General features: G+C 41.3%; 1 protein-coding gene across 5 annotated transcripts in view; it reads right to left on the bottom strand.

Annotated features, from left to right (window-relative positions):
- The window catches only part of TRPM7 (transient receptor potential cation channel subfamily M member 7), a 131,067-nt gene that overhangs the window by 84,763 nt on the left and 21,015 nt on the right, over positions 1–25,289 (bottom strand). For all 5 annotated transcript variants that reach the window (XR_004030434.1, XM_003266919.4, XM_030814101.1 and 2 more), the window contains exons 2-5: positions 21,895–21,974; positions 16,680–16,718; positions 7,410–7,608; positions 1,726–1,939 (exon numbers count right to left, since the gene is read on the bottom strand). Coding sequence is in view for 4 of the 5 variants with exons in the window: in XM_003266919.4 (XP_003266967.1) it covers positions 1,726–1,939; positions 7,410–7,608; positions 16,680–16,718; positions 21,895–21,974 (532 nt within the window). In the remaining variant the exon portion in view is untranslated. The remainder of the gene's footprint in view (positions 1–1,725; positions 1,940–7,409; positions 7,609–16,679; positions 16,719–21,894; positions 21,975–25,289) is intronic.

Raw genomic sequence — 25,289 nt, 5'->3', positions numbered from 1 at the left:
GATATTTTTACTGTTTATGGAATAAATTCTTAGCAGCCTGAAAAACGTCTGACACAATAGGTTCAAAAAATAGTCGCTGGCCGGGTGCAGTGGCTCAAACCTGTAATCCCAGTACTTTGGGAGGCCGAGGCAGGCGGATCACCTGAGGTCAGAAGTTCAAGACCAGCCTGACCAACATAGTGAAACCCCATCTCTAGTAAAAATACAAAACTTAGCCACGTATGGTGACGGGCACCTGTAATCCCAGCTACTTGGGAGGCTGACGAATGAGAATCACTTGAACCTGGGAGGTGGAGGTTGCAGTGAGCTGAGATGGCACCACTGCACTCCAGCCTGGGTGACAGCAAGACTCCCATCTCAAAAAAAAAAAAAAAAAAAAAAAAAAGTTGCTGATAATGAATTAGTTGTTTACAAGCTGACTTAAATGTTTTATTTTAGACACTGAAAGTAATCTGCCCTCTTTATATTCAACCTGTATATGTGATAGGGAAGATATAGAGTAAAAGGCAGTAGTATGTTACAAATTAATTTTTGAAAGCTACTTCTTACTGCCGCTGATGCAATGGATTGCCATTCTTGTATCAATTTACCACTAGCCAGAAAGTGATGGAAATAATGCTTTGCTCCACAGTAGGGTCAAAAAACCTTTTTCTAAAAGGCTAAACAGTATAGTAAGCTTTATAGGGTATACCATCTCTGTCACAACTATTCACCTCTGCTGTTACAGCACAAAAATAGCCATAGACAATATATAAACTGATATGGTTAAGCTTTGCATCCCCACTCAAATCTGATCTTGAATTGTAATCCCCATAATCCCCAGGTTTTACGGGAGAGAACAGGTGGAAGTAACTGAATCACGGGGGCGGTTTCCTCAGTGCTGTTCTGGTAATAGTGACTGAGTTCTCCCAAGATCTGATGGTTTTATAAGGGGCTCTTCTCTCTTCGCTTGGCACTTCTCCTTCCTGCCGCTTTGTGTAAGAAGGTGCCTTGCTTCCCCTTCACTTTCCACCATGATTATAAATTTCCTAAGGCTCCCCAGTCATGCTGAACTGTGGATCAATTAAATCTCTTTCCTTTATAAATTACCAAGTCTCGGGCAGTTCTTTATAGCAGTATGAAAACAGACTAATACAGTAAATAAGTCAGTGTTCCAGTAAATCTTTATTCAAGGTTTGGGCTGGATTTGGCACACAGGCTATAGTTTGCCAAATCCTGCTCTAAAGTGTTGCGTTTTTTTTTTAAAAGACAAAATAACAACCAAAAAGGTTAGATTATCATTTTTACCTACAAACTGTAGATTATTAAACAAGAGTTAAGTATATCTATATTCAGTGTCGATCTTTATTTCAAATATCTAATTGCTATTATAAAAAAATTTAAGGGCCGGGCGTGGTGGCTAATGCCTGTAATCCCAGCATTTTGGGAAGCCAAGGTGGGCAGATCACGAGGTCAGGAGTTCGAGACCAGCCTGACCAACATGGTGAAACCCCGTCTCTACTAAAAATACAAAAATTAGCCAGGCATGGTGGCGCATGCCTGTAATCCCAGCTACTCAGGAGGCTGAGGCAGGAGAATTGCTTGAGCCCGGGAGGCAGAGGTTGCAGTGAGCCGAGATTGTGCCACTGCATGCCAGCCTGGCAACAGAGTGAGAGTCCGTCTCAAAAACAAACAAACAAAAAAATTAAAACACACTAAATAAAATTGGTATAATCATCACATTACCTGTGTTTACTCCTCCAGTTAAAATCCAGGCTCCAGTTGTAACTGCAGCTTTAATAAGACCTTTTCCAAGCAACTGCTTGATTCGTGGGTGAAGCTCAAATTTCTGCATGCCCCCATGTACAGAGATAACAAGTTTGGGTAATTCCATTTGCCATTCTTTAAGCAGAAGTTGCAGAATGACTTCAGGTTTGGTGTCATATGATAGCCTCACATACTAGAAAAAGATTTTAAAAGGACAAAATAATTGAACATGTTTACAGGTTTCATAATGCGACATTATATGACTTTGGAAAACTTTATATGAATCAGATTATGTAAAAAGAGTTTCATAGGCTATTTTCAATATATTTATACTCCAAGGAATAAGCAATAGCAAATGATTTTAAAGTTGAAAAAAATCATTCTGTGAGATCTACAGAAATAGCGAAACTAACTTTTAAACATTTAGACACAAATGTTACTCTTTCTGTTTAAACTCAATTACCATTGACCCAATTTACCAAGGTACCTGCAGTATTTATTGCCTTCTTTAACGATGACTACACAGTGAGTTAGAAGCATTAAGACTGGCTGAAGAGGATCGGAAAAGGAAAAAAAGGGAATTATGGGAGAAAAAAATGGATGCTTCTGAGGCTCTTGCTATGAAGAGAGGCAAACACTGAATTATCTGTTTGAAAGTTTGGCAATGATCTAGTCCATTTATAAACGAATTGTGACTATGGAGTAAAATTTAAAAAGATATATTTAATATAGATGATTATTTTCTTCGCTGTAAGTAACTGGATTTGATCAGACTGAGAAATAATCAGAAAATTGTAATCAACATTTCATGGTGTTCGGATAGATTCTCCAGTTTAATTTTTGAAAACATCTTTCTATAGAAAAATAGAAAAAAAAGCTATCGTGTGTGAAATAACTTCTTCTGGTTTGATTTTAAAAATTAACTTCCTGTTTAAGTGATATCATAAGACTACTTGCTATACTCATATTAATTCATTCTCTTGGCCTAAAGCATATATATGAAGTAGCTCACAAGAAACTTCAAATATTCAGACACTGAGACATTTAAAAATCATCTCTAAGAAACTTTATTTGCAAAATGATGTATTTCCCATTCCTTTACAAAGATCAAACACCACTGAAAATCTCAGTATTGACAAACAAATGAAGCCAAAAGGCCAGGCACAGTGGCTCATGCCTGTAATCCCAGCACTGTGGGAGGCTGAGGCAGGTGGATCACCTGAGGTCAAGCGTTTGAGACCAGCCTGACCAACATGGTGAAACCCCGTCTCTACTAAATACAAAAAAATTAGCTACGCGTGAGTGCTTGTAATCCCAGCTACTTGGGAGGCTGAGGCAAGAGAATCGCTTGAACCCAGGAGGCAGAGGTTCCAGGGAGCCGAGACTGCGCCATTGCACTCCAGCCTGGGCAACAAGAGCGAAACTGCGTCTCAAAACAAAAAAAAAAGCAAAAGAAATGAAGCCAAAAAAACCCCAGAATTCCATAAAACTGAGTAGAAGACTCTGGAGTCCCTTAAGAATACTTTGGTTTTTGGCTTTGTTTTTTTGAGCCACGGTCAGGCTCTGTTGCCCAGGCTGGAGTGCAGTGGCGCCACCTCGGCTCACTGCAGCCTCTGCCTCCCAGGCTCAAGCCATCCTCCCACCTCAGCCTCCCAAGCAGCTGGGACTACAGACACACGGCACCCTGCATAGCTAATTTTTTTTATATTTTTTGTAGACACAAGGTTTCATCACGTTGCCCAGGCTGGTCTTGAACTCTTGGGCTCAAGTGCTCTGCCCACCTCAGCCTCCCAAAGTGCTGGGATTACAGACACACGGCACCCAGCATGGCTAATTTTTTTTGTATTTTTTGTAGATACAAGGTTTCACCATGTTGCCCAGGCTGGTCTTGAACTCCTGGGCTCAAGTGATCTGCCTGCCTCAGCCTCCCAAAGTGCTGGGATTACAGGCATGAGCTACCACACCAGACCAAGAATGCTTTGTAAATAGGATTTGTTCTTTTTTTTTTTTTTTTTTTTTTTTTTTTTTTTCTTTTCTGAAAAGTCCTGCTCTGTCGCCCAGGCTGGAATGTCTCCCGGGTTCAAGAGATTCTCCTGCCTCAGCCTCCTAAGCAGAGTAGCTGGGATTATAGGTACGCACCACCAGGCCCAGCTACTTTTTGTATTTTTAGTAGAGACAGGGTTTTGCCATGTTGGTCAGGCTGGTCTTGAACTCCCGACCTCAGGTGATCCATCTGCCTTGGCTTCCCAAAATTCTGGGATTACAGGCATGAGCCACCACGCCCAGCCGGATTTGTTCTATAATAAGTCTTTCTGTATCAGTTTTGTTTAACTCATTATTATATTTGGGCACATAAAGTAGTATTAGAGAAGCAGTCTAAAGTTAATGTTTTTAATACTGTATTAGAAATAAATGAGAAATTCCACTTCCTACAATGATGGGCTAGGTTGGTTTGGACATACTCTGCCCCTGGGAACTAGAAAAACTAGAAAGAAGAACAATAACACCTGCTTGAAGACATTAGCAGGTGGCCGGGCATGGTGGCTCACGCCTGTAATCCCAGCACTTTGGGAGGCGGAGGCGGTGACAGGTGGATCACTTGAGGTCAAGAGCTCCAGACCAGCCTGGCCAACACGGTGAAACCCTGTCTGTAATCCCAGCTACTCGGGAGGCTGAAGCAGGAGAATTGCTTGAACCCAGGAGGCGGAGGTTGCAGTGAGCTGAGATCGCGCCACTGCACTCCAGCCTGGGCAACAGCGCGAGACTCAAAAAAAAAAAAAAAAAGACATTAGCAGGGTACAAAGGCAGTAAGAATTTGTAGGATCGGGATCCAGGAGAAAAGAAAAACTTGGGGAGATGATGAGCTCACTGTTTGGCAACGTTTTCCTCATCAGAACACGGAGGCAGGCAGAACAATGTAGAGGTTAAAATGGTTTCTGCTGTCGTTATTTGTTTTTCAGGCAAGGTCTGGTTCTGTTGCCCAGGCTAGACTTTGGTGACATCATGGTCCAGGGCTCACTGCAGCCTCGACTTCTCAGGCTCAACTGATCCTCCTGCTTCAGCCTCCCAAGTAGCTGGGACTACAGGCATGTATCAGCATGCCCAGCTAATATTTTTGAATTTTAGTACAGACAAGGTGTCACTATGTTGCCCAGGCTGGTCTCAAACTCCTGAACTCAAGTGATCCTCCTGCCTAGGCCTCCAAAAGTGCTGAGATTACAGGCATGAGCTACCATGCCAAGGTTAAAATGTTCAAATCTGGCCTGGTGCGGTGGCTCACGCCTGTAATCCCAGCACTTTGGGAGGCCGAGGCAGGCGGATGACTTGAGGTCAGGAGTTCGAGACCAGCCTGACCAACATGGAGAAACCTGGTCTCTACTAAAAATACAAAATTAGCCGGGTGTGGTGGTGCGTGCCTGTAATCCCAGCTACTCCGCAGGCTGAGGCAGGAGAATCGCTTGAACCTAGGAGGTGGAGGCTGCAGTGAGCCGAGATTGTGCCATTGCACTCCAGCCTGGGCAACAAGAACAAAACACTGTCTCCAAAAAAAATAAATAAATAAAATAAAATGTTCAAATCTAAATAAATAATAACCATGTTTTAGGGGTTTATAACAGAAAATTAAAATTTATGCTGACAAGAGCACGTAAGTCTTAAGAGAAATAAGTGCAGTTTCAAATATTCCAAAGGTTCTTGCACTGTTGAAAAAGTGGTAAAGGACTAATTTACAGTAATGTGCCACACATTTTGATTAATGACAAACTGCATACATAAGGTGGTTCCCTAATATTATAATACCATACTTCTGTACCTTTTTCTTGTTTAGATATATTTAGACACATATTTCCCAGTGTGTTACACTGTTAAACCTGCCTACCATATTTAGTACAATAACATGCCATAGAGGTTTACAGCCTAAAAGCAATAGGCTATACCACATAGCCTAGGCATATAGTAGGCTATACCATCTAGGTCTGAATACACTCCATGGTGTTAGCATGATGAAATTGCCTAACACATCTCTAAGAACATATCCCCATTTTTAAGTGATGCATGACTGCATATAACAAGTTAAAAATGCATTTTATCACATTATCACATTTATTATAGTATTCTTTTTCTTGTTTCTTTTTTTGAGACAGAGTCTCGCTCTGTCGCCCAAGCTGGAGTGCAGTGGCGCAATCTCAGCTCACTGCAACCTTCACCTCCCAAGTTTAGGTGATTATCCTGCTTCAGCCTCCCAAGTAGCTGGGACTATAGGCTTGTGCCACCACGCCTGACTAATTTTTGTATTTTTAGTAGAGACAGGGTTTCACTATGTTGGCCAGGCTGATGTCGAACTCCTGATCTCAGGTGATCCACCCGCCTTGGCTTCCCAAAGTGCTGGGATTACAGGCGTGAGCCACCGTGCCTGACCTATAATATTCTTTTTCTAAAGAACAGAAAAACAGGCTGGGCATGGTGGCTCAGGTCTGTAATCCCAGCACTTTAGGAGGCCGAGGCGGGCGGATCACGAGGTCAGGAGATGGAGACCATCCTGGCTAACACAATGAAACCCCATCCCTACTAAAAATACAAAAAATTAGCTGGGCATGGTGGCACACACCTGTAGTCCCAGCTACTCTGAAGGCTGAGGCAGGAGAATTGCTTGAACCAGGAGGCCGGAGGTTGCAGTGAGCTGAGATTGCACCACCGCACTCCAGCCTGGGGAACAGAGACACCATCTCAAAAAAAAAAAAAAAAAAAAAGAACGTATAGTAGGCCTTTTGTATCTGTGGATCCACGTTTATGGTTTCAACCAACAGTGAATCAAATATATTCAAGAAAAAAAATTGAGCCTATACTAAACATGTGTAGACTTTATTCACCTGTCATTATTCCTTAACAATGCAATTTAACAACTATTTACATGGTATCGGGCGATTTTTAATATTTTTATTTAAAGTAGAGACAGAGTCTCACTATTTTGCCCAGGCTGGTCTCTAACTCCTAGCCTCAAGCCATCCTTCCACCCTCTCAAAAGTGTTGGGATTATAGGCGTAAGCCACTGTCCCTGGCCTATATTAGGTATTATAAGGAATCTAGAGATGATTTAAAGTATACAAGAGGGTGTGCATAGATTACATCCAAATACTATGGTATCTGTAGACTTTGGTATCTGAGGGAAGTCCTGGAACCAAGCCCCCTGAAGGATGACTGTATAAATAATATGCTAATAAAGGAGTAAGAAAATAATAAAAAATATTTAATCCAAAATAATATAAGAAAAAAACAGAAAAAAGAAAAAAGAGAGACAAATAGATAACTAATAACATAATGGTAAATTTAAACTTAAATACACAGCAGGCAACATTTTTAAAAACAATTAAAAGATAGCTCTTAAACATAAAAGGTTAAAACCGAAAAGGAAGAAAGATGGCTTAACTACACTGATTCCAGAAAAAGCAAACCATGTCAAGAAAAATGATAACAAAATACATTTTATAATGATGAAAGGTTCAATCCACCAGAAAGATACAATTCTATATTTGTATGCACCTTTGTACTTTAAAACATACAAATAAATTACTGAGACCAACTTTTTGTCAATGTCGCTACACAAATTGTGATGTTTATTATTTAAATAACAACATAAATGAAGAAAAATCCAATATGTGACATACCTTAGCTCTGTAGGAATGAGAACCCCCTTGAAAATTTATGACTCCATAAGCATCCGTTGGGCTCTGTTCTGTATGCTTTTCCACAGACCATTCTTCTATTGCCTGATTAAAATGGTCACCCAGTTTCACATCTGAGTATTTCATGGCAAGACTTGCAGTAAAACAAGCATGCTGCTTGACCAAGCGACCACAAAAACACCTAAAAGAAAAAGGTGAGATTAAAAGACCCTTCAAAAAATGTGTTAATGAAAAAATGGAATTAAAAGTGAATGAACTGACAAATAGTATAAAAATAAGCTTTTTGATTTTAGGATATCTACATATTAATACCTTCATCATAGCACTGAAATAGTATAATTAGTCTAAGATGAATTCATCATCTAAATTTAACATGAGGCATCTACAAAACATGGTATAGACATATAACAGAAATAGTATTTACACCGGGTGTGGCTCATGCGGGTAATCCCAACACTGTGGGAGGCCAAAGCTGGAGGACCTCAAGGTCAAAAGCTCAAGACCATCCTAAGAAACACAGCAAGACCCCGACTTGACAAAAAATTTTAAAAAATTAGGCAAGTGTGGTGGCATACACCTGTAGTCCCAGCTACACAGGAGACTAAGGTGGGAGGCTTGGTTGAGCCCAGCAAGGCTGCAGTTAGCCTTGGTCACACCACTGTACTCCATCCTGGATGACAGAGCAAGCAAGACCCCAACTCAAAAAAAAAAAAAAAAAGGAAGAAAAAGAAATACTGTCCGATAATAAAGAGAAATGAATGAACCACTAATGATACTACAGAATGGATAAATCTCAAAATCATCATACTGAGTGAAAGAACCTAGACACCAAAGATTATATATTTGTATGATTCCACGTATACAAAATTCAAGAAACCGTGAACTAATCTATATAGTGACAAAAGGGTGATCAATGGTGTCTGAGGCTGGGGTACAAAGACAGATGGCATTTTACCCAGAAGCACGTACTGGACTATAACACCATAAGTAGGAATCTAATGGAGCTGGGCAGTCTCACTGACTTGATACAATCTTAAAATCAGATCAGAATTTGAGGAAGCCAAGGCAGCTAGAGTTTGTGAGGTAGAAAACAAAAATAGGAGGGAGCTACAACGAGAAAGTTCCAAATATCTACAGAAGGGTCTCCTTAAGCATGTGGAAGAATAACTACTTGGCCAGGCGCAGTGGCTCACACCTGTAATCCCAGCACTTTGGGAGGCCGAGACAGGCAGATTACCTGAGGTCGGGAGTTCAATACCATCCCGGCCAACATGGTGAAACCCTGTCTCTACTAAAAATACAAAAAATTAGCTGGACATGGTGGCGTGTGCCTGTAATCCCAGCTACTCAGGAGGCTGAGGCAGGAGAATCACTTCAACCTGGGAGGCGGAGACCACAGTGAGCAGAGATTGGGCCACTGCACTCCAGCCTGGGCGAAAGAGTGAGACTTTGTCTCAAAAAAAAAAAAAAAAACCTACTTAAGGCAAAGTTAAGAGCTACTAGACAGCAATAGCCGAAACAATTTCTGAAGCTCATAAAGGGCAAGGAACAGTTTATGTTCCCACCAGCCAGAGTAGAGATCTCATAACACACAAGGCTTATGATAGGGTCCTCAAAAAAAGTATCATTAAATTAGAAAGACTAAATTAGACCTAGACAGGCCAGGCACGGTGGCTCATGCCTATAATCCCAGCACCTTGGGAAGCCAAGGATCACCTGAGGTCAGGAGTTCTAGAGCAGCCTGACCAATATGGTGAAACCCTGTCTCTCCTAAAAATATAAAAATTAGCCAGGCATGGTGGCATGCGCTTGTAGTCCCAGCTTCTCAGGAGGCTGAGGCAGGAGAATCGCTTGAACCTGGGAGGCAGAGGTTGCGGTGAGCCGAGATCGTGCCATTGCACTCCAGGCTGGGCAACACAGCAAGACTGGGTCTCAAAAGAAAAAAACAAAAAAAAACAGACCTAGATAGCCCATGCCCTGACAAAGTTTAAGAGCAAGACCTGAAAGGATCCAACTGATCCAAAGTAATCTAATTGCATGCTATAGTAAGTCTAAAACTCGCTAGTGGTATACAGCAAATGCCAGTACCCAAAAACATAAAATTCACTATTGTCAGCATGCATGAAAAATTCCCAGACAGGCTGGGCGCGGTGGCTCAAGCTTGTAATCCCAGCACTTTGGGAGGCCGAGGCGGGCGAATCACGAGGTCAGAAGATCGAGACCACGGTGAAACCCCGTCTCTACTAAAAATACAAAAAAAAATTAGCCGGGCGTCGTGGTGAGCGCCTGTAGTCCCAGCTACTCGGAGAGGCTGAGGCAGGAGAATGGCGTGAACCCGGGAGGCGGAGCTTGCAGTGAGCCGAGATTGCGCCACTGCACTCCAGCCTGGGTGACAGAGCGAGACTCTGTCTCAAAAAAAAAAAAAAAAAAAAAAAAAAATTCCCAGACATTGGCTGGGCGTGGTAGCTCACACATGTAATCCTAGTACTTTTGGAAATGGAGACCGGCAGTTTGCTTGAGCCCAGGAGTTTAGACCAGTCCGGGCAACATGGTGAACCCCATCTCTATAAAACATACAAACGCTAGTCGGGCGTGGTGATGCACGCCTGTAATCCAAGCTACTTGGGAAGCTGAGATAGGAGGATTGCTTGAGCCCAGGAGGCAGAGGTTGCAGTCAACTGATATGGTGTCACTGCACTCCAGCCTGGGTGACACAGAGAGACCCTGTCTCAAAAAAGTAAATAAATAAAAATTTCAAAGAATACCGAGGCATGCAAAGAAGCAGAAAACTATAGATAAAATAAAATCACTAAATGAAGACCAGAAAAGAACAAGATGATGGAATTATCAGAAAATGACACAAAAACAAGTATTGTAAATGAGCTCCAACTATTAAGACCATGCTTGACGCCGGGTGTGGTGGCTCACGCCTGTAATCCCAGCACTTTGGGAGACCGAGGCAGGTGGATCACAAGGTCAGGAGATTGAGACCATCCTGGCTAACACAGTGAAACCCCGTCTGTAATAAAAATAAAAAAAATTTAAAAAAAGACCATGCTTGCTGGGCATGGTGGCTCATGCCTATAATCCCAGCACTTTGGGAGGCTGAGGCAGGTGGATTGCTTAAGCCCAGGAATTCGATATTAGCCTGGCAACATAGTAAGACTCTGTCTCTAAATGAAAAAATTAAAGAAAAAAAGACTATGTAGGAAAAAAATATGAGCATGATGAAGACCAACAGGGTGAAACCCCATCTCTACTAAAAATATAAAAAATAAGCCAGGCGTCGTGGCACGCGCCTGTAATCCCAGCTACTCAGGAGGCTGAGGCAGAACTACTTGAACCTGGGAGGTGGAGGTTGCAGGGAGCTGAAATCGCGCCACTGCACATCCAGCCTGGTGACGGAGCAAGATTCCTTCTCAAAATAAATAAATACATAAATAAATAAAATAGTAATTTTCTAAATAAAGTTTTTAAAAATTTCATTTAAAAAATAACCTAAACTTCTACCTTAAAAACTAAAAATAAGAGCAAATTAAACTCAAAGTAAGCAGAAGAAAAGATATGATAAAGAAAACAGAATGGGCTGGGCGCGGTGGCTCATGCCTGTAATCCCAGCACTTCAGGGGGCCGAGGCGGGTGGACCACTTGAGGTCAGGAGTTCGAGACCAGCCTGGCCAACATGGTGAAGTCCTATCTCTACTAAAAATACAAAACTTCACTGTGTGTGGTGGTGGGCACCTGTAATTCCAGCTTCTGAGGAGGCTGAGGCATGAAAATTGCCTGAACCCGGGAGGCGGAGGTTGCAGTGAGCCAAGATCATGCCACTGCACTGCAGCCTGGCTGACAGAGCAAGACTCCATCTCAAAAAAAAAAAAAAACACAATGAAACAGAAAAGAGAAAAACAGTGGGGGAAAGCAAGAAAACAAAAAGCTTGTCACTGAAAAGATAAATTGATAAACTGAAGTCAGAATAATGAGAAAAACTGAACAGGAAAATAAATTAACACTCCAGCCTGGACAATACAGCAAGACTCTGTCTCAAAAAAAAAAATCATTAATACACCTTCCCACAAAGAAAATTCGAGGCCAGATGCCTTCACTGGTGAATTTCATCAAACATTTAGGAGGAAATATCAATTCTACATACATTCTTCCAAAAAAATCATAAGTGGGTACATTTCCCAATTCATTTCATGAGGTGAGACTCATTCTGCTTTGGAAAAAAACAAAAACAAAATAAAACCAGCCTGTAATTCCAACTACTTAGAAGGCTGAGGTGGGAAGACTGCTTGAGGACGAGAGTTCTAGATTAGCTTGGGTAACAAAAGGAACTCCATCTCAAAAAAAGAAAAAAAGGCAACGCATTAGCATTACAAGAGAAGACTAGGCCAGGCACAGTGGCTCGTGCATGTAATCTCAGCACTTTGAGAGGCCAAGGTGGGAGGATCACTTGAGCTCAGGAGTCAAGACCAGCCTGACAACATGGAAAACTCCTTCTCTACAAAAATTAGCCAGGCATGGTGGCATGCACCTGTGGTCACAGCTACTTGGGAAGCTACAGGGAAAAGATCACCTGAGCCCAGAAGGTCAAGTCTGCAGTGACTGTGCCACTGCACTCCAGTATGGGCCACAGAGTGAGACCCTGTTTCCACACTCCCCCCAAAAAGAAAAAAGAAACGGACGTGGTGGCTCACACCTGCAATCCCAGCTCTTAAGGAGGCTTAAGTGGGAACACAGCTTGAGCCGAGGAGTTCAAAACTTGCCTCGGCAATATAGCGAGACCCCGTTCTCCACAAAAAGGAAAACAAGCGTTGGACAAAACTGAATGTCTATTCATTATAAGCATTGTCAGCAAACTAGGAAAGGAGGAAACTTCCTCAACAGAGATAACATAATACCTATTAAATCTTATCAAGAGTACCACATGCTAAGTCTTGTGATTCATTCTAGCTAATCGTGGAATCAAGGTGTGGTCTCAGAGATTCCTGACATAAACGTGAACAAAATATATGAGATAACTGTTTCAGGCATTAAACAAGAAGAAACACGAAGCTGTGATCCTTGAAATGAAGGAAATACATGAGGTAAACCCCCATGATTGCACCAGCTTGGGGGCAATTTCTCAATCATAGAGATGACACCTAGGCAGAAAACGGTAGTCACTGAGCCAAGCGAGGAAGTAGAGAACAGAATTCTAGGCTGTTGAAACAGTTGGAATTTGTAGCAGAGTACCAGAGAAAAGGGAGCTATAAAGACAAGAAGGAAAAAAATCTCACATGGGGATTCACCATGGGTCTTTGGCCACGGTCTAAGGTGTATCTGTGAGAGATTCTGTGATGCCTAGCAGCAATCACTTGCCGTGTGTGGGTCTGAGAACGGGGTCCTAAAGGTCTGGAAGACATAGCAGTTTTAGTTCAGCGTGAAAAGACATCACTGAATCCCCTGAACACACAATTGAGACCACAAAAAAGCCGTACCTTAAGAGGAAGGTCCACATCCTAGGACTAAGTTCAAAATAGAACTGCCCTAACAAAGAAGAAAATCAAACCTGAATGGACAAAAGAATCTACCAATAATTAATTTAATCACCTGTCAGAAAGAAACCGAACACTCCTTACAGGAAAATTATTTACTCCAGAACAACAATATATAATAAAAAATTACTGGCCGGGTGCGGTGGCTCACACCATCCCAGCACTTTGGGAGGCCAAGGTGGGCGGATCACCTGAGGTCAGGAGTTCCAGACCAGTCTGGCCAACATAGTGAAACCCCATCTCTACTAAAAATATAAAAAATTAGCCGGGCGTGGTGGTGCACGCTTGTAATCCCAGCTACTCGGGAGGCTAAGGCAGGAGAATTGCTTGAACCTGGGAGGCAGAGGGTGCAGTGAGCTGAGATCACAGCACTGCACTCCAGCCTGGGCAACAGAGCAAGACACCATCTCAAAAAAAAAAAAAATACTAGATATATAAAAAAGATGAAGGAAAAAAAGCAGTCACCAGAAACAGACCCTAAATGATGCAAATGTTGGAATCAGTAGACAAAGACTCTAATGCAGGTGTTATAAATATGTTGAAGGACATACAGGAATAGACAGTCATAATGAGAGTGCACATGGTGCATCTCAGCAGTAAAATGGAAACTATAACAAAGAATCAAATAGCAATCCTAGCACTGAAAAATGTAATGTGTGAAATTAAAATTCACTGGATGGGCTGGGCGTGGTGGCTTACGCCTGTAATCTCAGCACCTTGGGATTACAGGCGGGCAGATCACGAGGTCAGGAGATCAAGACCATCCTGGCTAATACGGTGAAACCCCATCTCTACTAAAAAAAACACAAAAAATTACCCGGGTGTGGCAGCGGGCACCTTTAGTCCCAGCTACTCGGGAGGCTGAGGCAGGAGAATGGCATAAACCCAGGATGCAGAAATTGCAGTGAGCTGAGATTGCGCCACTGCACTCCAGCGTGGGCGACAGAGTGAGACTCCGTCTCAAAAAAAACAAAAAAAAAGGAAAGAAAATTCACTGGATGGACAAAACAGCAAAATTGAGACTGTAGAAATATGAGTGAGTGAACCTGAAGACATCAATAGAAATTATTTAATACATCAGCTAAAGAAAAAAAAGCTAATAAAAAAAAAAAAAAACCTTCCTGGCCGAACGCAGTGGCTCATGCCTGTAATTCCAGCACTTTGGGTGGCCGAGGTGGGCGGATCACGAGGTCAGGAGTTCGAGACCACCCTGACCATCAAGGTAAAATCCCATCTCTACTAATAATACAAAATAAGCTGGGCATGGTGGCATGCGCCTGTAATCCCAGCTACTCGGATGGCTGAGGCAGGAGAATTGCTTGAACCTGGGAGGCAGAGGTTGCAGTAAGCCAAGATCGCACCATTGCACTCCAGCCTGGACAACAGAGCAAGACTCCATCTCAAAGGAAAAAAAAAAAAAAACCTTCTCAATCAGGTAAAAAATTTGAACATGCAAATATTTACGAAAGCAGAGTAAGTACAAAGAGAATCACTCTCAAGCATATTATAGACATGCTGCTGAAAACCAAAGGAATAGAAAAAAAAATATTTAAAGTAGCTAGAGGAAAAAAAAGACCCACTCCACACAGGAAGACAACTACTGTATGACAGCTGCCTTCTCATTAGAAACAAAAGCTACAAGATAAAATGATGACAGCTTTAAAGTGCTGCAATGGACTGGGCGCAACAGCTCACGCCTGGAATCCCAGCACTTTGGGAGGCCAAGGCAGGCAGATCATAAGGTCAGGAGACCAGCCCGGCCAGCAAGGTGAAACCACATCTCTACCAAAAATACAAAAATTAGCCAGGCATGGTGGTGTGTGCCTGTAATCCCAGCTTCTGGGGAGGCTGAGGCAGGAGAATCACTTGAACCCAGGAGGCAGAGGTTGCTGGGAGCTGAGATCGTGCCACTGTACGCCATCTAGCCTGGGCAACAGGGCAAGACTCCATCTCAAAAACAAAAACAAAAAAAACCACCTGCTGCAATAAAATAACACAACCCAGAATTCTATATCCAGTGAAAACATTCTTCAAATATGAAAATAAAAGAAACACATTTTCAGATAGAACTGAGAAAATTCACGTTCAGTGTAGGTGCACTATATGAAATGCTAAATAAAAGAAACTCTTTGAGCCTCGTCAAACAAGAGACACCAGATGGAACCTCACCATCAATGAGAAGAAATGAATAGGACTGGAGACGGTTAAGTACAGGGGCAAATATGAAAGACTGTCAGGTCTTTTTGTTGATTTTTTTTTTTTTTTTTTTTCTGGAGACAGGGTCTTGCTCTGTTGCCCAGGCAGGAGTGCAGTGGTGTGATCAGGGCTTACTGCAGCCTCAACTTCCCAGGCCCAAACGATCCTCCTGGCTCCAGTGATCTTCCTGCTTCAGCCTCTTAAGTAGCTAGGACTACAGGTACATGCTACCATGCCAAGATTTTTGTGTGTGGTTTTTTTTTTTTTTGTAGACACAGGGTCTCACTATGCTACCCGGGCTGGTCTCAAACTCCTAGGCTCAAACCATCCTCCTGCCTCAACCTCCCCAAGTGCTGGGATTACAGGCGTGAACCATCACATCCAGCCTGTCAGGTTTTTTGTTTTTACAGACTTCCTTGAAAACCTCTTCAATATATCTAAAATAAACCCATTCTATATACTTTTATTCCTAGCCTACCACCCAGAGACCTTCTCTTCTTCCTCTTATACTTCCTCATCAGACCCTAAAGCATATTACAATTTACTCAGTTGCCTAAGAAGGAAATGTAGTTACCATGCTCAAATTTTCCCTTTTCTTCACATTCACCAAATCCTATTACATTTATCTCACTTATCCCTTCAAATATGCCTACTTCTCTTCATTGTCAAAAACATCTTACTTCAGGTTCTCATCTTTTTGCCAGAACCACTCTAAAACTTTAGCAACTGGTCTATTTTCTTCCAATCCAATCTAAAAATGCAAACTGCTCTTACAAAAAATAAAATCAGCTGGGCCTGGTGGCTCATGTAATCCTGGCACTTTGGGAGGCCGAGGCGGGTGGATCACCTGAGGTCAGGAATTCAAGACCAGCCTGGCCAACATGGTGAAATCCCATCTCTACTAAATATACAAAAATTAGCCGGGCATGGTGGCACATGCCTGTAATTCCAGCTACTCGGGAGGCTGAGGCAGGAGAATTGCTTGAACCCGTGAGGCGGAGGTTGCAGTGCACTGAAATTGCGCCACTGCACTCCAGCCTGGGTAACAGAGCAAGACTCCATCTCAAAATAATAATAATACCAATATAACATGTTATTAATTGCCTGTACAATATCCTTTTAATATGAAGTCAAAAGCATGTGCAACAAAAAGCCTTGTACAGTAACTGAAACTCTCATTTTTCCAGGCCCAAATCTCTCAAATCTCCATCTTACATTCTGCAGTTTCCTGACAGAACCATGATGTCTTTCACTATCAGACCTTCCCATACACTGCTCTCGCTGCCTAAAATTCCTGTCCTTCAACTTCTGCTCAACGGACACAACTTTACAACTCTTAAGTAGCTTCACCTGAGTTTCAAACAGCCTTGACTGACCCTTCACCTCCCAAGTGTAGGTAAAGTACCCATCAACTATAATAGCATGTGAGTTTCATGCCACTGTGTTCTAATTCATATTTCTAATAGATTAGTTTTATTTATTTTTCAAAATTTGTGCAGTATAGTTATGTTAAACTTACCTGACGAGTTGCTGACAAATTTGACATCCTGGAAGGCATCTATTGAACACAAAAAGTGAATCAATTATTTCAGGGGAAAAACTTTCTGATTTTAAACTAAAGTATATAAAATACATAAAATACAAAACAAAAAAGAATTATATACCTAGTTTTTCAGTAGATATCATAGATCACATATACCTTGCTTTATAATTCAAATAACTATTTTTTAACTGACAGCTTCAATTTTTTTTTTTTTTTTTTTTTTTTTGAGACAGAGTCTCGCTCTGTCGCCCAGGCTGGAGTCCAATGGCGCAATCTTGGCTCACTGCAAGATCCGCCTCCCAGGTTCATGCCACTCTCCTGCCTCAGCCTCCTGAGTAGCTGGGACTACAGGCGCCTGCCACCACACCCCAGCTAATTTTTTTGCACTTTTAGTAGAGACGGGATTTCACTGTGTTAGCCAGGATGGTCTCGATCTCCTGACCTTGTGATCCACCCGCCTCGGACTCCCAAAGTGCTAGGATTACAGTTGTGAGCCACTGCGCCCAGCAGACAGTCCACACCTATAATTGCAACACTCTGGGAGGTGCAGGTGAATTGCTTGAGTCCAAGAGTTTAAGACCAGCCTGGGCAACAAGGCGAAACTCCGTCTCTACAAAAAAAAAATTAGCTAGGGGTAGTGGTGCAGGCCTATAGTCCTAGCTACTAGGAAGGCTGACATGGGAGGACTCCTTGAGCATGGGAGGTCAAGGCTAAAGTGAGCCATGATCATGCCCCACCGCACTCCAGCCTGGGCAAAAGAGTGAGAAACTGTCTCAAAAAAAAAAAAAAAAAGACATTATCTTGGCAAGAATACAGAGAGTCTGGTATCTGTGGTTAAGAGTATATATTTATATAATCCCTATGGAAGGCCACTTGGCAATATCCATCAAAACAAAAAACGCTGACTCTCACACACTAATTCCAGTTCTAAAAGCACAGGCTAAAACACATCTGTAGTATACGTATAAAATGAAAATTGTATAAGGTTACTGACTGCAGAATTCTTTTCCTAACAGCCAAAAGAAAAAGTGAAAATACCTAAAATGTTCAATAAGGAATTACTAAAACAAATTACAATTCAGACATAATTAAATAGGCTGCAACAATTAAGAACAAACTAGTAGCCAGGCACGGTGGCTCATGACTGTAATCCCAGCACTTTGGGAGGCCAAGGCGGGCTGATCACAAGGTCAGGAGATCGAGACCATGGTGAAACCCCGTCTCTACTAAAAATACAAAAAATTAGCCAGGTGTGGTGGCACACGCCTGTAATCCCAGCTACTCGGGAGGCTGAGGCAGGAGAATGGCCTGAACCCATGAAGCAGAGCTTGCAATGAGACTACGCCACTGCACACCAGCCTGGACGACAGAGCAAGACTCTGTCTCAAAAAAAAAAAAACAAAAAAGAACAAACTAGTGATTGCCAAGATAAGTTACAGTCACAGTGGGCTACACTACATATTTTAAAGGGGGAAGGAGGATAATCATCTGCTTGGACATGCAAAGACTATATCTAACTTTCTGGAAGACATTCCAAGGAATGGATAACATCAGATTTTTTATTAGCAAGGTAAACTTATAGCTAAAGCACAGTACTGGAAAGGAGACTTTCACTTATAGCATTTGGTACATTTTAAGTTATGAACCAAGTGTGAATTACCTATTCATATAAAATTAAGAGTTCAACTAGTGTAGAAAGAAGTGACCAGCTGTTTGTAAATTATGTCTCTCATGAATGGTTAAAGGTGGGGGGGATACTCAGTAACAGCTTTGGATTTCTTTAATACCTTGAGTGCTTTTAATTATTTCTATTGCAAAGTGGAATTAATAAAACTATAGAAAATAAACTCCTTAATGATAAAATTTATTTATTTATTTTTTTGAGACGGAGTCTCACTCTGTCACTGAGGCTGGAGTGCAGTGGCACCTTGTCGGCTCACTGCAACCTCCGTCTCCTGGGTTCAAGCAACGTTCTTGCCTCAGCCTCCCAAGTAGCTGGGATTACAGGTGCCCATCACCACACCCAGCTACTTTTTATATTTTTAGTAGAGACGGGGTTTCACCATGTTGGCCAGGCTGGTCTCGAACTCCTGACCTCAGGTGATCCACCCACAGCCTCCCAAAGTGCTGGGATTACAGGCATGAGCCACCACACCCGACCAACAAAATCTATTTTTTTTTAATAAAGCAAAACAACAATTTATCTGGAAGAAAAATGGTATTTTATTTTAGAACTGGCACACTGAACTAAGGAGGCTTAAATACTAATCCCATCTTTATGAATAGCCATGTGACTTGGGAAATGTCATTTATCCTCTTGTTGAGAAATGTGATATGATGTTGTAATAAAACATATCTTTAATAAGTAGTAAGAAATCAGAATTATAGACTCTAATGATTGGAAGAGATGTTAAGGTTATCTATTTTAATGATCCAAAAAGAACTAATCAAAAACATTTACAGAATTTACTAAAAAATTGAGGGATATTTAAAAAACATAAAATATTTTCTCAATAATAAATAAATGCCAATTTAAAATATATACTATTATAATTACTGTCAACTAAAAATAAACAAATGTATGCCAGGCACAGTGGCTCACTTTGGGAGGCTGAGGCGGGCGGATTATCTGAGGTCAGGAGTTCGAGACCAGCCTGACCAACATGGTGAACCCCACATCTCTACTAAAAATAAAAAAAATTAAGTGGGCATGGTAGCACATGCCTATAGTCCCAGCTACTCAGGTAGCTGAGGCAGGAGAATCGCCTGAACCTGGAAGGCAGACTTTGCTCACCTCAGTCTCCCAAAGTGCTGAAATTACAGGCATGAGCCACCATGCCCAGCCTAAAAATATATTTATTTCTAACATACTATTTTTTACTTATCACGTTTTCTTGATGGTGATGGAAAATGTTACTCTAGTCATTACTCAGTAAAGGAGACAATCTCATTCACTACTGGGTGATCATTTATATTGCTTTAATACCTTTGAAAAGATTTTGGCATTACATAACCTAAGGGGGGGAAATCTTAAATACAAAAAGATTTTATCCACAAAGATCTTCATTGTGGCCTAATTAAATTTTAAATGGCTAAAAACTGAAAACAATTAAATTAATAGTAGAATAGGTATATAAATTGTGGTATACACAATAACAGAATATTAACTACCATTCATTTTTTTTTTTTTTTTGAGATGGAGTTTCGCTCTTGTTACCCAGGCTGGAGTGCAGCAGTGTGGATCTCAGCTCACTACAACCTCTGCCTTCCGGTGTCAAGCAATTCTCCTGCCTTAGCCTCCCAAGTAGCTGGGATGACAGGTGCCCACTATCACGCTTGGCTAATTTTTGTATTTTTAGTAGAGACAGTGTTTCACCATGTTAGCCAGGCTGGTCTCAAACTCCTGCCTTAATGATCCGCCCACCTCAGCCTCCCAAAGTGCTGGGATTACAGGTGTCAGCCACTGCACCAGGCCTATTAACTACCATTCTTATAAAATATCTGTAGTATGAAAAGCAGGTACAACATTTTGCATATAGACTGAATGTAACAATACTTTAAAACAAAAGCAATACACTGAGAAAAAGTTAAAAATAAAGCCACCAAATGTTATTAATAATAACAGTCTTAATGTATTGAAACTCCAAGTATTGATCCAACTTTCTGTTTCTCAAAAGTTTTTAAAATGTATCATGCACATTACACTTTCAATGGAAATGTGTTTGTCGTGAGAGATTCGTACAAAGTTAAGAATTTTTTAAAATGTTAAAGAGAAATTTTTGGAAATGCTATTCAACAAATATTTACTACGTATCCACTATAAACAAGAATAGTGACATTCTATAATATAAAGAGGTATCAGTTAATAAAAACTGTCTATTTAGCTATGTTTTTCTAAGAGCTATATATCTAACAGAAATGAAAGTTGCAGAGAAGGTAAATGGGTAGAGAACATAGAGTGACAGGAGACGGAAAAGGAAGGAAGATTCAAAAATCTTGCAAATACTTTTGTCAATTAATTTTCATTTTTTCTAAGTGCCCATGAAGAAAAATAGGTTAGGAAATAACTGTATCTTAGATTTCCTTGTTTAAGTTTTTTCCTATCTTTAGGCCTCAGAAAAAAGAAAAATTTGCTGGGTGCAGTGGCTCACACCTGTAATTCCAGCACTTTGAGAGGCCAAGGCAGGCGGATGACCTCAGGTCAGGAGTTCAAGACCAGCCTGGCCAACATAGTAAAACCCTGTCTCTACTAAAAATACAAAAACTAGGGCTGGGCGTGGTGGCTCACGCCTGTCATCCCAGCACTTTGGGAGGCTGAGGCAGGCAGATCACCAGGTCAGGAGATTGAACCATCCTGGCTAACACGGTGAAACCCCATCTCTACTAAAAATACAAAAAATTAGCCGGGTGTGGTGGTACATGCCTGTAGTCCCAGCTACTCGGGAGGCTGAGGCAAGAGAATGGACTGAACCCAGGAGGCGGAGCTTGCAGTGGGAATGCGCCACTGCACTCCAGCCTGGACAACAGAGCAAGACTCTGTTTCAAAAACAAAAACAAACAAAAAAAAAGTAAAAAGAATAATTTTGGCAAAAATGTTTAAGTAAACATTTCAGGAGCTCAACTTTTTCTTCAGTTACTAAGTTAATGTCCTTTAATTTTTTTCTATTATCAAAGTCATTTTAGAGACCAAAGACACAGACACCTATAGTCTCTGATAATAGATTTTCCAGTAAATAATGATCTGTATCTATATATTGGCAAACAAAAAGAATAACTATTAGGTTCATATTGCTTTCTTCGACATGAACCATAGTGTTGGATACTCAGTAGATGCCCAGTAGATACACAAATTTAAGTTCCCAATATCAGTGAATCCGTTAAAAAAAAAAAGAGAGAGTCTTAACTGCCTTACCTTTGTAAAACACTACACTATAATCTGAGGGAGTTTAGAGATGGAGGAACACTTCGAGGAAGAGACTGTATGCTGTAAATGGCATTAAGAACTCCAAAATACTGATTTCAGTGCTGTTTCCTCCTCCCAATCCCTCCCAAATTAAATAATTAAAAGTAACTATAAAAAGTAACAGTAACTACAAATAACTTATTTAGTTTTTGTTTCCAATAAATAAATAACAATATAATTTACACTAAAATTTCTAGAAGACCCCAGAAGTAACAAAGGTATGCTTACCTGTGAGGGTCCTTGGAACTTGGTATAATATACACACATTCCCTCTTGGTCAAAGTGCTTTCTATCCAGGATTTCTGGGACTAAAACAAAATGTTTTAAAGAATTGTTTATAAGTTAACCCACTAAATAAGAAGAAAACAATTTCATGATAAACAGTTTTTTTTTTTTGAGACAGAGTTTTGCTCTTGTTGCCCAGACCGCAGTACAATGGTGTGATCTTGGCTCACCACAACCTCCACCTCCCAGGTTCGAGTGATTCTCCTGCCTCAGCCTCCCGGGTAGCTGGGATTACAGGCATGTGCCACTATGACCAGATAATTTTGTAGTTTTTTAGCAGAGATGGGGGTTTCTCCATGTTGGTCAGGCTGGTCTCGAACTCCCGACCTCAGGTGATCTGCCTGCCTCGGCCTCCCAAAGTGCTGGGATTACAGGCGTGAGCCACCATGCCTGGCACATAAACACTTCTATACTACATAATTTTTTATTTACTTTTCACTACATAGTATAGTCTGAGGATGGCACCCCAAAACGTCAGAATAATTCCATTTAAATCCCAAGTGACCTAGGTTATTAAATCGACAGTACTGTGTAGATACTATTGCTTCAAATAGTCAAACAGGAGGGAAGCCAAGTTTGAGATTCCCACTATGAATCAAAAACCGTAAGAGGGGCTGGTATTATTCTGGGATATGAGCCATTTAAAAGACAACTAGCTGGGCACAGTAGCTCACACCTGTAATCTCAACATTTTGGGAGCCAAGGTGAGAGGATCCTTTTAGACAGAATTCAAGGCTACCCTGGAAAACATGGTGAAATGCCATCTCTACCAAAAGCTAAAAAATTAGCCAGGTGTGGTGATATGCTCCTGTAGTCCCAGCTACTTGGAAGTCTGAGGCAGGAGGATCACCTAAGCCAAGGAGGCTGAGGATGCAGTAAGCCATGATCAGGCCACTGCACTCCAGCCTGAGTGAGAGACTGAGAGACCCCGTCTCAAAAAACAAAACAAAAAAAATTGAAAAAAAGACAATTAGAATTCATAGATTTGGCCGGGTGCAGTGGCGCACGCCTATAATCCCAACACTTTGGGAGGCTGAGGTGGGCAGATCACAAAGTCAGGAGAGACCGAGACCATCCTAGCCAACATGGTAAAACCCCGTCTCTACTAAAAATACAAAAATTAGCTGGGAGTGGTGGCGTGTGCCTGTAATCCCAGCTACTCCTGAGGCCGAGGCAGGAGAATCGCTTGAACCAGGGAGTGAACCAGGGAGCTGGAGGCTGCAGTGAGCCGAGATCGCGCCACTGCACTCCAGCCTGGCAACACAGCAGGACTCCATCTCAAAAAAAAAAAAAAAAAAAAAAGTGATAGATTTATAAAAAATAAAACCCAGCTACATTCCATTTCTAATATAAATACCTAAAGCATAAGGGCATGGAATGGCTAATGATACAGGAATAAAAAGACATAAAACAAATTCTAATTAGAAGAAAGATCGTGTCAGAAAAATGGGTGCAACACATCAATAGCGATAGAGCAGGTTATTATAAACGTTAAATCTGCCAGATTGCTATGACAATCTTAAATATGATTAACCAAATAAAACAGTTTCAAAATACATAAAGCGAAAATATTAATAGCATTAGACAAATCTAGGCTCACAGAAGATTAACACATTTCCCTCAATATTGAAAAATCAATCAAACAAAAGCTAACAGTAGAAGCCAGGCATGGTGGCTCACGCCTGTAATCCCAGCACTTTGGGAGGCAGGAAGATGGCTTGAGTCTGTGAGTTCAAGACCAGCTGGGTAACACAGTGAGACTCCATCTCTACAAAAAAATTAAAAAGTCAGCCGGGTGTGGTAGTGCACACCTATAGTCCCAGCTACTGAGGGGGCTGAGGTGAGAGGATCACTTGAGCCTGGGAGGTCAAGGCGGTAGTAAACCAAGATCACACCACTGCAATCCAGCCTCATTGACAGAGCAAGACCCTGTCTTAAAAATAAATAAATAAATAATCAGCAGAAATATTTAGAAGATTTTAACAACATGTTAACAAGCTTCATTTAATAAATATATGCATGTTTCTGTATATTAGAAACAGAAGATCCATTCATTCTTCTCAAGCATACATGGGGCATTTATAAAAATCATGGGCCAGGCACAGTGGCTCGTACCTGCAATCCCAGTACTTTGGGAGGCCTCATGGATCACCTGAGGCCAGGAGTTCGAGACCAGCCTAACCAACATGGTGAAACCCGTCTCTACTAAAAGTACAAAATTAGTCATGTGTGGTGGCACACATCTGTAATCCCAACTACTCAGGAGACTAAAGCAGAACTGCTTGAACCTGGGAGGCAGAGATTGCAGTGAGCCAAGATCATGCCACTGCACTCCAGCCTGGGTAAAAAGAGTAAAACTCTGTTTAAAAAAAAAAAAAAAAAATTGATCATGTACTTAACCATAAAATAAGATTCAACAAATTTCAGACACTGAGTATCTGGCAGATTATACTCACTGATCACAATGCAATTAACGTAATGTAAATAAAATTTTTAAACCACCAATATTAAACACTTTATATAACTTGAGGATCCAAGAAAAATTCATAATTAAAAATTTTAAATTCTTAGAAGTGAATAATAGTGAAAATTCTGTGCATTTGAAAACCTGTACAATGCAGTCTAAATGGTGCACGTATAGGAAAATGTATAGGCTTAAGTGATTACATTTGAAAATGAAGGCTGGGCCAGGCACGGTGGATCATGCCTGTAATCCCAGCACTTTGGGAGGCCAAGGTGGGCAGATCACTTGAGGTCAGGAGCTTGAGGATCAGCCTGACCAACATGGTGAAACCCGTCTCTACTAAAACACAAAAATTAGCAGAGTGTTGTGGCGGGCACCTGTAATCCCAACTACTCGAGAGACTGAGGCAGGAGAATCGCTTGAACGTGGAAGGCAGAGCTTGCAGTGAGCCCAGATCGTGCTACTGCACTCCAGCCTGGGCAACAGAGCGAGACTCTCTCTCAAAAAATAATAATTTTTAAAAAAGGCTGAAAATTAATGAGCTAACTCTCGGACTTTAAAAATATATTGAAAGAATAAAGTCAAAGGAAAGAGATAAAATTAAAGAAAAAAATCAGTAAAACAGCTTTTAATAAAATAGCAAGATAAGCAAAAGTTAAAAGTTGGTTCTTGGGTTAACAAAATTGCTAAACCTTTATCAAGACTGAACAAGAAGCCAGGCAGATCACTTGAGTCCAGGAGTTTGAGACCAGCCTGGGCAACATGGCAAAACCCCATCTCTACAAATACAAAAAATTAGCCGGGCGTGTGATGGCACGTGCCTGTAGACCCAGCTACTTAGGAGGTTGAAGCCGGAGGATCATCTGAACCCAGG

Source organism: Nomascus leucogenys, chromosome 6 (assembly GCF_006542625.1).
Source record: "Nomascus leucogenys isolate Asia chromosome 6, Asia_NLE_v1, whole genome shotgun sequence".
Classification (NCBI taxonomy): domain Eukaryota; kingdom Metazoa; phylum Chordata; class Mammalia; order Primates; family Hylobatidae; genus Nomascus; species Nomascus leucogenys.
Note: the sequence above shows the minus strand (reverse complement) of the source record. Positions and strands in the feature narration are given on the sequence as shown.